This window comes from Hyla sarda, chromosome 1 (assembly GCF_029499605.1).
Source record: "Hyla sarda isolate aHylSar1 chromosome 1, aHylSar1.hap1, whole genome shotgun sequence".
Taxonomy (NCBI): Eukaryota; Metazoa; Chordata; class Amphibia; order Anura; family Hylidae; genus Hyla; species Hyla sarda.
In genome coordinates, this window is record NC_079189.1 from 296,328,429 (window position 1) to 296,345,224 (window position 16,796).

At 45.2% G+C, this 16,796-nt stretch overlaps 1 protein-coding gene across 3 annotated transcripts in view; it reads right to left on the reverse strand.

Moving 5' to 3' along the window:
* Nucleotides 1-16,796, reverse strand: part of FSTL3 (follistatin like 3) — a 256,859-nt gene that overhangs the window by 7,785 nt on the left and 232,278 nt on the right. For 2 of the 3 annotated variants that reach the window (XM_056518022.1, XM_056518020.1), the window contains exons 4-5: nucleotides 2,952-3,179; nucleotides 1,716-1,769 (exon numbers count right to left, since the gene is read on the reverse strand). In XM_056518022.1, the coding sequence (XP_056373997.1) occupies nucleotides 1,716-1,769; nucleotides 2,952-3,179 (282 nt within the window). The remainder of the gene's footprint in view (nucleotides 1-1,715; nucleotides 1,770-2,951; nucleotides 3,180-16,796) is intronic. The other variant, XM_056518021.1, reaches the window with a different exon arrangement.

Genomic DNA, 16,796 nt, shown 5'->3' on the forward strand with positions numbered 1-16,796 from the left:
AGCTACTACCAAAGTAAAAAAGGAAAAATTGCTTATGTGAAAGAAAATTATCAACAGGCTGAAACCAGTTGATAAATAAGTCACACATAAGCAAAAAAAAAAGTAAGGAAAAAAGTACTAAAATAAAGGAATACATAAGCAAACATTGATAAATGTCCCTCATTGAAGCTAGTGCTGGGTGGAAATTTTTCATATACCGCAATACCGGTGTCTCTCCCCCCCCCCCCCCCCCCCCACTTCACGAATGAATTATCAGCTGCAGCGCGTTGTCCCCACATCGGGGAACTAATCATACTTGACCCTCCCCATGTGAGCGCTGCATATCCTCTCCATGTCAGGAAATTAATAATTTGTGAGCCGCAGGACTTCTGTTTTGATCGGAGAACGGAAGCTGTTACCTCCCCCTTCAAGCACTGAAAGCCAGTAAGCCGCGGGCGCACGGCTTCTGTTCTGATCAGAAGGGACAGTGATCAGAAGCTCTGCAGCACCCGCGGCTCACTGGCTTTCAGCGCTTGCAGGGGGAGGTGACAGCCTCCGTTCATCGATCAGAACAGAAGTCCTACGCCTGTGGCTCACAAATCATTAATTTCCCGACATGGGGAGGATGTGCAGCGCTTACAGGAGGAGAAGCAGAGCAGCACCTGCAGATAACATATGATTAGTTCCCCGATGTGGGGACAGAGTGCTGCGGCTGATAATTCATTCAGTGGGGGGGGGGGGGGGTCAGCGCCCACAGGTCATATATAATTAGTTCCCCAGCGCCTGCGGCTGCTAACTGATTCGAGGGGGGGGGGGTATTAATGGAAAAAAAATAAAGTTAAATACCATGAAACCGCTATAATTTAGAAAAATACTGTGTTATACATTTTTGGTCATACAGCCCATATATGATTAGTTCCCCAGCGCTTTCAGCTGATAACTCATTCGAGGGGGGGGGGGGGGAATGAGTGGGGGGGGAAAATTACCGTTAAATACTGTGAAACCACTATAATTTAGAAAAATACTGTAATATACATTTTACAGTGCAGGGCAGAAGCCACATGGCCTGTGTCTCTCTGGAGAGTGGGGGATGCTTTCACAGAGGGATTTGGACAGAGTAAGTGTGGATGGCTGGATGTTGTCTTTCCCTACTTCATGCATGTAAGTGAAAACCAAAAAGGAGAAACTGCTCTATATAGCTAATGAATGATATTTAGACAATTAAATAGGTTTATGAGAGGGATAGGATCGGTTTATGAGAGGGGAAGGATTAGTTTAGTTCCCTGCAGTACTAAAGCCAATGCTACCAAATATTAACATGCATATGCAAATTTAGCCATTAGGAATGTGATGAAAGAGATCAAACTGAACATATATATTGTCTCTATTATTTTTCTGAGATTGATCCTTATAGAAGGAATGTGTATTAGGGTCAAATGTCATCAGGAACTGTAAAAACTTTAATCAATGTGGCCCAGGTGTATGTAATCTTATGACTTTAACTGTATGTCATTATAGATAAGTATGAAAACATTAATGACACATTATAAACAAGAGATATTATATGTAAAAAAGTACTAAAGACACAATGCTGAAGTGTGAATTAAACACAATTAGGCAATACAGCATATACAATGAATGAAAAACCTGGGGAATACTGATGAATATTGAGCTATGATCTAAGGAACAGAAATCTAGGGATGAGAATAAAACAATGTTCTATTTAAAAAAGGTACCTGGGGGCAAAACTGCCAATGCTCTGCCTAACCTGTATTTTTTCAGTTGGCCAGCTGCTTGCGACAATATTCACCCATGATTTGAACATAAGACACAAGAGTAAAAATAATCAATGCAGAAAACCAATTGCAATTATGATTACTGATAAGGCTAAAGCAAGCAATAAAATGTTCCTGTCATTATAAAAAACACTTTGACAAATCACAGGGAAACCTCAAAAATTTTCATTGTTCAGGGGTCTAAGGCTAGCTTCACACTATGGAATTTCCTTGTGGAATTTCAAAGCAGAATTCCACGAAGAGATTCCAGTGCAGCAGAATCCCATTGCTGGCAATGGGTTTCTGCTGCACAGTGCACACTACACAATTTCAGATGTGCTCCATCATCAAAAGAATGATCTTATTCATTCTATAGATGGAATCCTCTCCGCAGACATTGCCGTCTATGGGGACGACAATGTCTATGTGGTCCTATCGCTGACTGATTCAGTCGACACTGGCCGCACTCAGAATCTTCGGACACATTTTGTCCATAGTCCAAACCCAGCCTAATGGTTTAGACCCCTACTAATCTCTATATAGGGCCAGAGGAAGAGTGCGTCTGTGTGCTTTCCTCCCCAGCTTCCTGTGATACAGTTTTGGTCTAGGGGCTTCGTCTTGTGCAGGTAGATGGAGATTGCAGGTAGCTCATTCACACAAGCCGATTTTGTTTCAAACTCGCAGCGAGTTGAAAATCCCCCGTAGACTTCAATGGGGTCTGTGGAGGATCTGTGCAGACAGCCCACCCCTTTGAAACTTGCAGCGTAAAACCCGTTGCGAGTTTGAAGTACAATCCTCATATTCTGGCAACAGCATAAAGATCTAATTAGGGCATGTCCACATGGCCAAAAATAGCATGAAAAAATCCACATCAAATTGAGGGCATCATTTGCTATGTGGATTATGGTGTTGATTTTGATGTAGCTTTTTAGCACAAATTTCATTTAAGCTTCCACTAATTTCTGTTGGAGCTCATAGCAGAACCACATGGAAAAAAAGACATGTCAATTTGCGCTTTGTGCTTAAAATAGACAACATGTTTTTTTCTCATATCTCCCGATGGCAGTTTTTAAGGTAAAACTAGACAGCGTCGTTTCCTTATCGAAAACCATGTGGGTTTAACCTGTGTGAGCATGCCTTTATTGTTATTATCAATTATGAGGGCATAGGATAATGATACCACACAGCTTTAGATACCTGCACAGCTGCCTGCATGGCGGACTCCTATAGATCGCCCCAAGAAGCAAGTAGCTCTTCTGAGATGACAGGCTGAAGGATAGGTGACGTTGTTGTTTCCACACAGCATGTAGTCTGAGGCTAGAGGCATTGGACAGGGAGAGGTTCGACACATGACACAATGGGCACTTCCAGTCTGGTCCACAACACATGAATGAGTCCCTGGGCAAACCACTGTCGAACATGACTCTGGAGATAAACAACATTGACAAATAGAGAATATATTAATTTATATTAATAAGGCATGGATGAAATAGTCATTTTATGTAGTGTCCAGATATTGTGAAGCGTCATGGAACTGCTACCTCTTTTGTAATTTACAGAGCTAAAAGTGTTATTTCCTTGATAGTGCATTTTGTTATCCTGATTCGATCAAATAACTTGGACAAAAACAAGTAACCCTCAGATTGTCATTGGAGAATTTATATAAATTACCAATTATTTTGGCACTGAAAGCAAGAAATATGCAGTGGTGAAATTTCTTCTTTGCAGATCCTTTTCCTTTGTGACTTTCTTGAACCTCCAAACATAAGAGTGGAGGTGGAGCTCATTACACAATACTATGCTGCAGCCATATTAAATAACTCTACACTAGTTTCTCTATTCTGCAAATGAAAGCTATCAGTGTGTTTCTTTAAGCCGGAGGAGTTAGGAAGATGTAAGACATGTGTTTGAGCGGACGGACTGTTCCTTCTCCTGCTGCCAAATGTTTACACTGATTTCTGCTGCTTTTCTTAAGAATACAAAATGTGTTTCTTTCTTTTCACTTTCCAAGAAAACACAAGAAATAAGAAAGAAACTCAAAAAAGTAAAAACAACATTCCTCTTGATGGAATAGAGCAAGGCTAACATTCTTGCAATTATGGATTCTATCAAGTTAACATATCTGAGAATTTTGCCCGAAGACAAGAACATGTTTTTCCTTTAACAGCATGAGCCAGCCGGTTAAAATCTTGCAAATCATTTTGTGCTTTCTCTGTGTTTCCTGAAATATATTTCCCAACAATTGCCCCTCTAAATGAAGTCTCTATAAAATGTGCTGCGTGTTTGCTCCAGATAATTTTTAAGTACGTTTTTATTGTGTTTTCTTTGCCTAGAATTGCAATGCAGAAAAGGAAACTCAATAGAAACTTTTATCCAGAGCTTTTCTTTTGTGGTTTCACACATACACAGCATTTTGTGAAAACCACCAATATCTGTGTTATTTTAAATAGTGCTTTCGTTGCAGTCTTTTTTTTTTTTTTTTTGCACAAAAACGCTGTAGCTGGATGCTACACAATGATATACAAAGTCTACAAAACCCAAACTGTCTGGCTTTGCCCACAGCAACCAGACATAGCTAATTTTTCATATCATATTGAGTTCTGGTAAAATAAAAGATGAGCAAAACCAGACAGTTTTGGCTTTGGGCACCTTTCCATAGGATCGACACTGTCCCTAAAATGGAAATAAAGGCTTTTCTATCATCTCAGCAGCTCTTATCTCAGTGCTTAGTATAACCTCTTCCTTGTGGTGGTGCTGCTGCTGTTTTATAATTTATGCTAGCATAGCATCTTGCAAAGCCAGTGCATCAGTAATTCTTCCACATCCATCACGCCTTCTATTCCTATGAATCTAATATCCTTAACCTGCAATGTTATTACTCATACAAATAAAAACTCTCCTCCCTAATAACACTCCCCTACCCAAAAACATTGCTATGTCAACCAAGAGTACAAGTCCATAAGTACCACAGAATGGAAAAAGGCAGAGAAAGTAATGCAACCAATATCCGGGACAACACCATAATATATGTATATACATATACAGTCATGGCCGTAAATGTTGCCACCCCTGAAATTTTTCTAGAAAATTAAGTATTTCTCACAGAAAAGGATTGCAGTAACACGTGTTTTGCTATACGTGGGAAGCCTATCAGGCTGAATTTGTGGGAGGGGCTTTGGCTATTTAACATCCGTCGGCCCCTCCCTCTGGGCGTATGCTGGGTTGGCGAAATTGCGGGGGTTCTTTCGTTGCGTACGCTGGGTCAGGTGTGTGGTGGTGCAGGTAAGTGCCGGGTGACCGGCAGGTTTCTTTTACTGGGGCCCTGGTCTGTTGCTATTGCTCCCCTCGTTTGGCGGGCAGGCTCCGGCACCCAGCGTGTTATGTAGGCGGCGGTCCGTCGGTGCAGCGCGTGCCCGGGCTGGCCGCAGTGAACACGGCCTCTGGATCCAGCGGCAGCTGGCGGCATGGCAGGCGCGGGGAGACGCGACCCACGTGGGTCTCCCTGTGCCGGCGTCTCACGTGTAACACGGGGCTCTGAACGGGCGGAGTCACAGCATGCCAGTGAGCCGGCGGTATAGCTCCACGGATGGCCAGCAGGTGGCGCTGAAAAAAAAAATGTGTGTGAGGAATGTGTTAGGCTTACAGAGTGTATTGGTACCATGCAGTAATAAGGGGCTGGCTCATGGTGCACCGGTGTCAGGCCACAGTTCCTGACACATGCACTGTCGCAGACAAGGGGCAGCTTGTAAAGTTAATAATACGATAATCCATATTACTGTGGCTTCGGTTTAGGGGGGGGGGTGGTCATGCATATCGGGGTACCGGGTCAGAGGCTTGGGGTAGTCAAGTAAGTAGTGGGGTTGGGGTAGTCTCAGGCATAGGGGGGGGGGCTAGGGGGTGCCAGCATGTATGGGTCAGGGGTGGTAGGTGGCGCGTAAACCATATGGTTAGTACTCTGTTAGTTTCTCTTGCAGATTAGGTGGGCTGTATCCAGTTAGGTGGTCGTTACGTTCCGGGTCATTGCAAACTTGGCTACGGTCAGTACCAACCGTACGGCGGTTATTCATGTTATTTATTCACGTTTCACGGTGGTGTCATCACTTTCGCTAGCAGACGCTAGTTCACGTCATTTCAGTCAAATGCTTAATACTCCTGTTACACTAGTTAATGTTACGCACTGCTGCTGTTACACATAGGCCCTGAATCACTGTATATCTGCCTCGACATGTCAGATAGGGTTCAAGGCGTCATTGCTACTGTCACGCATACAGAGCATTTCGTTTACACGGGTAGTGGTCACTGCGATCTTGACTCTTCTTCAAGGGTGACCACTTGCCTGCGGTGGTTGCTGACACGTCTTCAGAGCCATCGCTAGTTAGTTAGAAACGGTGCACACTGTAATCTTGACTCGCAGTCAGGAGGTGTTCACGGTTTAATTATTCATGACTATACGCGTCATGCACACGTTCTCGGTCAGACACACGGTCAGGCCTCGTTTCAAACTATTCAGGTGGTACTCTGGGTCGCACTGGCACTACGGTCAGCACTCTTGGGTTCGGCCACATTGCACGGGCAGTCTGCAGCTGTAAGCTAACATTAAGTATGTATTCGGTTGTTTGCAGGGTTACAGTCGATTTGCTGTTCGTTTCAGACGTCTTACTGTTGTGTTACAGTGGTGGTAAGGTCAGTCAGCACTCAGCAAGGGGGTACACGTTTCTCATATCTGGTGACTCACGATTACCGTTTTTCCCCGGCACCCGTTACGGCCCGGACAGGTCATGTCTCACGTGTCAGACATAGAGGACCCGATGTCCATCCCTGATACACCAGCTAGAAGCTCCGAGCGAGGGACGCCCTCCTCTGCAGCTTACAGGGCTTGGACGATCCCAAAGTTGATGGAGGAGTTGCGCAAGAGGGCAATTCCATTTCCAGCAACCGCCCGAAAAGCAGAGTTGTACAAACTCCTCATGGCGGATCAGGGGGCTGGCGACAGTCAGGAGGGGACCCGGGCCAGTCCACCCTCTCTGAACTGCATGCAATGATGACTTCCATGTTGGGCAGGCTGGATTCTCTGGAGAGAAGGGGCATTCAGGGGCCTCCAGCTCCAGCAGCATTGCAGGCGCCAACGCCTACACAGATGTCTGCCCCTGTTCCGGTAGGCAACCCAGGTAGGCGCTCTGGGCCGCCAAGGGTGTCACCAGTCCATTTTGTCCCAGCGGCCCTGAGAAAGGACATACTGGAGGGGAAGGACATCAATTTGGCGGCCCTGTTGCTATCTGCCTTCGATGTTGAGGACACTAGAACGGTAGCGTGCGCTGACTTATCTGTTGTCCTTAAGAGTAAGGACACCAGGCTGAAACGGAAGCTAAATATCCACGAGTTTGTGATTGCCTTCAGCAAATGCAGGGAGGTGATATGCTCAGCCAGGCTGGAGCGCAGAGAGGAGCTCGACCTGTATTTGCTGAGGGTTACTGAATACGCATACAAATACGGTGGTACCCATTTCTACGATTATCATAGAAGTTTCTCAGCCATGGCAGCGGCGGCCTTCAGCCAAGATGGGTACCTCAGACTGGAGCATCGAAGATTCACAGATGTTCTGCAGCCACTTCGCAAATATCAAATTCCCCGCATGTGCCGCCTGTCAATCAATCACGCATACTACGGCGTGGTGTGTAGGGCTGGCTCAACAGGGCGAGCAGGGCGCCACCAGACCGTCCACTTCCACGGACAGTTTCAGCAGGTCCGCACCTTCCGTGGATAAGTTGGGCCGTCCAGTACACTATCTCGGAGGGTCACAAATTTGTAACAACTATAACATGTCTTCGTGCAACTTCAGCAATTGCAGGTTATTACACGTCTGCTTCTACTGCTTCAGGGCACATCCGGGCTCTGCATGTAGGCAGAAAGGGCCAGCATGACTAGGCGGGGTACGTACCCCAGTCCTGGCCGCTCTGCTCGCGGATCACCCGGTCCCAGATTGGGTCCAATGGTTGATCAATAGTTTTGATAGAGGCTTCCACGCCGGCATGGTCACACTGCCGCAGGCCACATTTGAATGCGACAATCTGCTGTCTGCCGTAAACGATCCCGCTGTTGTCACTGAATTAATAAATGCTGAGCTAATGAAAGGTTATATGATTGGCCCCTTGTTAGTTTCTCCATTCAGGTCTTGGAGGGTCAGTCCGGTAGGGGTGGTAACAGGCAAGTTCAATGGGAAAAAGAGACTGATATTTGACTTGTCGGCTCCTCATGGGTCACTTGTCCCCAGTATCAACTCTCTCATTCCATCCGAGGAGTTTAGCATGCATTATTCTTCCATAGACCAGGCTATTCAGGTCATCTTGGCGCTCGGCCCAGGGACTTGGATGGCGAAGGCGGATATCACTGACGCCTTCAAGTTGCTGCCATTGCACAGGGACCAGTGGCAATGGTTTGGGCTCAAATGGCAGGGGGCATATTATTTTGCTTCCAAGTTGACTTTCGGATGCAAGAGCAGCCCGTGGCTGTTTGACCAACTGGCCCAGGCATTGCACTGGCTGCTGGTTAATGTCTCTGGATGCAGCCAGGTCATCCATTATTTGGATGACTTTCTTCTGCTCAGTCGCCCGAGGGAAGAGCCGGACCAGTTGGTCAGATTGCTGAAACTGTTCACTGATATTGGGGTGCCAGTGTCTCCCAAGAAAACGGTCGGTCCAACTAAGTGTCTCACCTTTCTGGGAGTAATCCTAGATTCAGTCGCAATGCAAGTCAGCTTGCCCACTGACAAACTCAACCGTATAAGAGACACTATCCACAAGTACACGGTCTCCCAGGTCACGACCAAGGGCGAGTTGCAGAGCTTGCTGGGAATGCTGGTATTTGCTATGCGAGCAATTCCGCAGGGCAGAGCGTTCATATCCAGAATACTGTCTTTGCTGCATGGTGTCCCTCATCAACACAGTAGGGTTTGGTTAGATTGCCAAGCCCTGGCTGACCTGAACATGTGGGATAGGTTCATGGCACAATGGAATGGGACGGCTATGTTTGTCCCGCCAGCCTCCGAGTTGTCCCTCAAGATCTGCACCGATGCGTCATCTTCCACCGGTTATGGTGCAGTGTGGGGCGGCAGGTGGATGGCGGGCCAATGGTCCAAGCAGGTATTGGCTCTGGCAGGCTTCAGCAGCACTTCGGCACTTTTTGAGGTTTTCCCCATTGTAGCAGCTGCAGTGACATGGGGCGACAAGTGGTCAGGGTAGACGGTGGAGTTTCAGTGTGACAATCAGGCGACAGTGGCCATAGTCAACAAGGGCAGTTCCGGGCATGCTACTGTCATGTCATTCATGCGCAGACTAGTCTGGGTGTTCTTGCAACACAACTTCAATTTTGTAGCCAGACACATACCGGGGGTAGACAACGCGGCCGCAGATGCTCTGTCCAGGGCTAATTTCCATCTCTTTTCACAGGTGGCTCCGCAAGCAGACGCAGTAGGAACACAACCCCCTTGCCTGGCACAATTAATCTTGGACTGAATTATTACACACAGGTGGCCCGGGAGTTAATGTCGGACGCCTTAGCCCCCAATACCAGAAGGCCTATCATGCAGCACACCACGACACCTTCAGGTCATATCTGTCGCAACATAGCATCCCCTTTTCTTACGACACCACTATCATTCTATCTTTCATCGGTTTCTGCCACTCTTCTCTGCACCTGTCTCATAGCACTATTAAATCTTACCTTTCGGGCATTCAGCATTTCATTTCTTTATCCCACCCAGACAGGCTATCTATCCTATCATCTCAGGCTGTCAAGGCTGCGCTCAGAGGGGTGGTGGCTCGTAGCGCCACAGCGCCACCTCTCAGGAAACCGATCAGCGGCGAGCTGTTCCGAGCCATGTCTGACGCATAAGCCAATAACCCGTTTGGCTTCGAGCGCAGTCTGATAATCAAATCTGCCAGTTATCTAGCCTTCTATGGCTTCCTCCGGCCGGGTGAATTTTCATGTGTCAGGCGGGGAGCTACACATCCACAGAAGACTCATTTAAGGTGGCAGGGTTCTTGGTTCGAAGTTTCACTGTCTGTCACAAAAACTTGCAGGTGGGGGGCGGTGGTCAAGTATTTTCCTTCAGGCAACAACTGGTGCCCAGTGGCGGTGTTGGCACAACTGGTTGAGTTCCTCCATGATAGGCCTCCGGAGTCGCCACTGTTGCCTTTCGGTGGGGGTGCTCTTACCACTTCCCTTTTCACATCGCATGTCCGCACGCTGCTTGGCAATTTAGGACACAACCCCAGAGAGTTCTCAGGTCACTCATTCCGCATAGGAGCAGCATCGGCGGCCTCCAGGCACAAGGTGCCTGTACATGTCATCCAGAAGTTGGGGAGGTGGCGTTCTGATGCATATACCACTTATGTCCCAGATCCCTCAAGGGAAATGGCAGAGGCATTTCAATTTTTGGCATTATAAATAAATGATACTTAATTACCCTAACTGGTGGTGTATTTTTGCCCTCTATAGGCGGACCCTCAACGCGGTTTTCAGGCACACCTCAACCGCTGTTCTATGTTACAAGTAGAGTTTTGTGTTAGGTCTTGGTAAATCTAGTTTCTTGCAGGTGGCCTTGGCAGGAGATAACAGGTAAGCCCATGCACGGTTCAAAGTCCTGACCACAAGTGGGAAGTCTATCAGGCTGAATTTGTGGGAGGGGCTTTGGCTATTTAACATCCATCGGCCCCTCCCTCTGGGTGTATGCTGGGTTGGCGAAACCCACCCTCCTCACCCTTTTCTTCATCACCATACATAAGGGAATGCCCTCTATAGGCGGACCCTCGACGCGGTTTTCAGGCACACCTTAACCGCTGTTCTATGTTACAAGTAGAGTTTTGTGTTAGGTCTTGGTAAATCTAGTTTCTTGCAGGTGGCCTTGGCAGGAGATAACAGGTAAGCCCATGCACGGTTCAAAGTCCTGACCACAAACATGTTTATTCCCTTTATGTGTATTGGAACTAAACCAAAAGAGGGAGGAAAAAAGCTAATTGGACATAATGTCACACCAAACTCCAAAAATGGGCTGGACAAAATTATTGGCATCCTTTCAAAATTGTGGAAAAATAAGATTGTTTCAAGCATGTGATGCTCCTTTAAACTCACCTGGGGCAAGTAACAGGTGTGGGCAATATAAAAATCTCACCTGAAAGCAGATAAAAAGGAGAGAAGTTAACTTAGTCATTGCATGGTGTGTCTGTGTGTGCCACACTAAGCATGGCCAACAGAAAGAGGAGAAGAGAACTGAGGACTTGAGAACCAAAATTGTGAAAAAATATCAACAATCTCAAGGTTACAAGTCCATCTCCAGAGATCTGGAAAATGGATATACAGACTGGAAATGGAAGCTTGATCGCGCTGTCACAGAGGAGGTCAGCCAAGACTTATAGGTAAGGTGCTTTATTCTTCAAAAATGCAATGCGTTTCAAAACCATCCGCTTTTTTCATCAGGCATCTAGTTCGCAACATTATCAAGAAGTTTGAAATCCATGGCACTGTAGCTAATCTCCCTGGGCGTGGACGGAAGAGGAAAATTGATGAAAGGTGTCAACGCAGGATAGTCTGGATGGTGGATAAGCAGCCCCTTAGGGAGCATCAGTGTCAGCACGAACTATACGCCGAGATTTAAATTAAATGCTATGGCAGGAGACCAAAGAGGATCCCACTGCTGACACAGAGACATAAAAAAGCAAGACTACATTTTGCCAAAATTAACTTGAGCAAGCCAAAATCCTTCTGGGAAAACATCTTGTCATCTGGACAGATGATACCAAGATAAAGCTCTTTGGTAAAGCACATCATTCTACTGTTTACCAAAAAGAAAATAAGGCCTACAAAGAAAAGAACACAGCACACAGAGTTTCAATTATGTTTTTTTTTTTTGCTGCCTCTGGCACTGGGTGCCTTTAATGTGTGCAAGACTTCATAAAATCTGAGGATTACCAAAGGATTTTGGGTCGGACTGTACAGCCCAGTGTCAGAAAGCTGGGTTTGCGTCCGAGATCTTGGGTCTTCCAGCAACACAATGACCCCAAACTTATGTCAAAAAGCACCCAGAAATGGATAGCAACAAAGCGCTGGAGTGTTCTGAAGTGGCCAGCAATGAGTCCAGATCTAAATTCCATTGAACACCTGTGGAGAGATCCTAAAATTGCTGTTGGGAAAAGGCGTCCTTCCTATAGGAGAGACCTGGAGCAGTTTGCAAAGGAAGAGTGGTCCAACATTCTAGCTGAGAGGTGTAAGAAGCTTATTGATGGTTATAGTTATATGTTTATATATTTTTTCCAAAGGGAGTACAACCAAATATTAAGTTAAGGGGGCCAATAATTTTGTCCAGCCCATTTTTGGAATTTGGTGTGACATTATGTCCAATTTGCTTTTTTCTTCCCTTTTTTGGTTTAGTTCCAATACACACAAAGGGAATAGACATATGTATAGCAAAACATGTGTTACTGCAATCCTTTTCTGTGAGAAATACATCATTTTCTTGAAAAATTTCAGGGGTGCCAACATTTACGGCCATGACTGTATAATATATATACATATATATATATATATATATATATATATATATATATACACACACATAGGGAATAAACATGTGTACAATGACCTCCTGACCTACGATGGCCCCAACATACGATCATTTCAACATGCGATGGCCTCTCAGAGGTCATCGCATGTTGAAGGCAGCATCAACATAAAATGCTTTTGTATGCCGGGGCCATCGCATAAACGGCTATCTGACAGCGCTGGCTGCTTCAGCTGCTGCCGGATAGCCGTTTACGATGCCCCGTGTTGTACGGTGATGGTCTCCTACCTGTCCTTTGGGCTCCGGAGCGTCCTCTTCACGATCCCCTCCATCGCCGGCGCTCTCCTTCGTCGTCATCACGTCGCGCGAACGCTGTCCCATCATCCAATAGGAGTGGCGTGCGTAGTGACTTGATGGCGGCGACGGAGAGTGAGGATCCCGGGGAAGCAGAGACGTCCGGAGCATCAGAGACACCACGGGGATGCGGCGACAGCGATGGAGGGTGACATCCAGGGCAGCGGTGACGGGTCCGGAGCGGCGGGGACAGGTGAGTACAGCTTCCTATACTTTGCACGGATCCCTCAGCATACGATGGTTTCAACAAACGATGGTTCGTTTGGAACGGATTACCATCGTATGTTGAGGGACCACTGTATAGCAAAACACATGTTACTGCAATCCTTTTCTGTGAGAAATACTTCATTATCTAGAAAAATTTCAGGGGTGCCAACATTTACGGCCATGACTGTATATATATGTGTGTGTGTAATGTGATACTCAGTAAACACCACAGCAGATGACCAGATGTAGGCCACTTTTAGAAAAGAAAGTGACCAGTTAGAACTCTTCTATTGAGTTTACCATGGCCATTTCCTCTGGCAGTGACCACTTTGTCCGTAGATCCATTTTAAGTCCTGGAATCAGCAGACTCAAGAATGTAAACTGTCAAAAGTACTTTTAAAAACTAATGTTAGTTAACTGTGCCTGACGCGCTGTGCATGTGTCCTACACTACCTACTGCATCCCTACTACAGCATACTATTGGATATAATCGATAAAATAATCTCATGATTTTTGAAAGCTCATTTTTGGTGTGCAGTCTTTATACACTTCTGGGGACTATATTATTACTGTGTTTTAAGGTTAGGCAGAAGGATCATGCACCCTATCAATCACCAAAGGGAATGTAGATGAATAATCTTGTTTTTGTGTTTTTTTATTGTGTTTTTTTTTTTTTATTGTAAATGTTTTTTTTCTGGAATGGCATATCAAAATCTGTATCTTAATCTCGCTGAAAATTTATGGGGTAAATCAAAGGAGACATCTGGAGCGGACTATTCCTATTCCATCCTGCCCAGGCTGCACAATAAGAGAAAACAAACTTTCACTTACCTTCCTACATTCCAACGAAGCTCCGCAACAGCTGATCAGTCGGTCGGGCTGTCTGCTTGCTGCTTCCTTTAGCCAGGGACGTAACACGGCGCTTTAGCCTATCACTGGCTGCAGCGATGTCCCGCCTCGGCCGGTGATAGGCTGAAGCACCATGTGATGTCCCCGGCTAAAGGAAGTAGGAAGCAAACAGCCCGGCCGACCAATCAGCTGTTGCAGAGCTTCGGGGGAATGTAGGAAGGTAAGTGAAAGTTTGTTTTCTCTTTTTTTGCAGCCCGGGCAGGATGGAATAGTAATAGTCCACAGCGGACATCTCCTTTAAAAAACTTTCTTTTGGCCGTCATAAAAATTTGTACAAACTAGGATTTTTGTGTTAATGATTTGAAATGTTTCTCCTTAGCATGCCTCAAATTTTTTTTCAGCAACTTACTTTATAACAAAATTGGGCACTAATTAAAATAACTCACTTTTATTTCTTTATTTCACAGTTATGACTACAGAATTTTATTATTAATATTACCCCCACCCCCGAACAGTATTACAGGTACCCATTCTTAGTCCCATCAGAAAGCCGCAAGATTATTAATAGTACCAGGATTGCCCCCCCCCATTTTATTATTGTCCAAAGAGTGCCCCTCATTAACCCTATGACACCAAACAAAGCTAGGAGTGTACTGTGAAAAAATAGCAGCATACGCCTACAGCATAGTGATGGCATGGGCAGAACCATCACCCACAGGACAACTGCAAAAGCTAAGCCCTTAGATTCCATAGTTAATAGTGACTAAAATATATATGTACCTAAAAATTGCACTAATAAATAATACAAGCCCTCAAATATATTTGTAATTTATATGTATGTCGGAATGAAGTGAAGCTAAAGTTTGGAAATATGACAAAATTTCGCTAATAAATAATACAAGCCCTCAAATATTTTAGTCATTTATATGTATGTCGGAATGAAGTGAAGCTAAAGTTTTGAAATATGACAATTTTGCCCTTGAGGCCTAACAAACTTCTTGTCAATAATACAATGATAAAGCTTTCGTATCCAAGAAAAAAGATCTTTTCCATTTTCAAACATCAAAACATATATGATAGGTTTTTCCTTTTTTTTCGCGGGACAAGTTGTATTACTTAATAGAATCATCTTGTGATCTATATAAAACTAGCTGAGTACCCGATGTTGCCCTGTTTTTTTGACCTAATACTTGTGTGGGAAGAAAAGCAACAAAGGAATCTCTTGTCCTCATATCCCGTAGTCATATCCCATCCTCATATTTTGTCCTCATATGCCGAACTTATATCCCGTCTTCATATCCCCTCCTCATATCCCAACCTCATATCCTGTCCTCATATACCCTTCTCATATCCCCTCCTCATATCCCAGCCTCATATTCTGACCTCATTGTCATATCTCCTCATCAAATCCCATCCTCATATTTTGTCCTCTTATACCGACCTTATATCCCGTCCTCATTTTCTGAGCTCATATCTTGTCCTCATATTATGTCCTCTTATCCCGACCTCATATCCTGTCCTTATATCACGTCATCATATTCTGTCCTCATATTGAGACCTTATATCCTGACCTCATATCTTGTCCTCATATCCTGACTTCCTATTCCCTACTTATATGCTGTACTCTTATCCCCTCCTTATATCCTGTCTTCATATTTCATCCTCAGGTGGGACTGAGTTGTAATGAAGAGATTGTAGACCAAAAATAGAACGGGGCATGGCTTTGTGGGAGTAGGCATGACTTGTAAGATGGGTAGAAAATAAAAAAAGGGTAGAAAATAAAAGAGGTGAGGTTTTAATGTTAGGTGGTATATATAGGGGGTGGTATGTGGGAAAGGATTGGTTTGAAAGCCAGACTGATGCACTAACCAGGAAATATAGAGCAGAGTTGTGGAGTAATGTACCGCAAGTCCCATATACTTGCTTGCGACTTGAGACAAAACAAACATCCTTCACGTAAGGGGGTAGGTTAGGGTTAATTTACCTATCTTATATTTTTATTTGACATATAAGTAATATGTGTACCAAGTATTATTGAAATATCTCCAGCCATGTGGAAGTTATGCTGGCACATACATTTTCCACAGACTTGCATGGGTCTTTAAAGGGTAGCTCCCACCATCCTATATTTTTTTTTCTGTCCCTGCCTATTGCCAATCTATCCCTAACCCCCTCCCTGCTTTTAATTTTTCTTTTAACTATATTAAAAATAACTTTTTGTCTGCCTGGTAGTGTGCTCACTACCAGGCAGACTTCCCCAGCAGGCACCACGTCACTGATGCCTGCAGGGGACAACACTTCCGCCCTTAGTTTATCTACACAGGGTGCCTCCAGCTGTTTCATCACTAAAACTCCCAGCTTGCCCTGACATTTATTGGCTGTCAGGGCATGCTGGGAGTTGTAGTAGTGAAACAGCTGGAGGCACTCTGTGTAGATAAACTATAAGTTAGTGCCATGCGGCGCTACGGCTACAGCTAGCCCTCCCGCATACCCCATTCCCTCCATCACAAACCCCCCACCCACATACCCCGTTCCCTCCGTTATACTTACAGATACTGCAGAGTCCGGCAGCGGGCGTGCAGGGACAGCGGCAGCGACGACATGTGTGGGAGGAGTGGCCTCCCAGCCAGTGGCCGGGGAGCCAATGCGCTCGCTCCCGCCTGTCTGATTGACAGGCAGGGAGCGAGAGCAGCCTAAATGAAAAAGGACTGATTGCCAGGCCAAAATCAGTTCTTTTTCAGGCGTGACGTCACGCCAGGCTGCAGCCGGCCACTAGGAGGGAGCCCCCTAGTGGCCGGTTTTTAAACGTAATTTTCACCCTGATAATAAAAAAAAAATTAAAAAAATTACTATATATTAGAGATATGTTGTAGTGCATAAGTAGTGCATAAGTACTACAACATATAAAAAAAGAAAGTTGGTGACAGTGCCCATTTAAACAAAAACCCCACAACTCGCAAATGGGGGTGGGTTGGGGTAATTTAAATATCATATCATATATACCCTCCCTTTGCTTTGATCATTTTAATGCTGTGGTCATTGATACAGGCATCTTGGGGGTTAAAAGAGATCTGAAT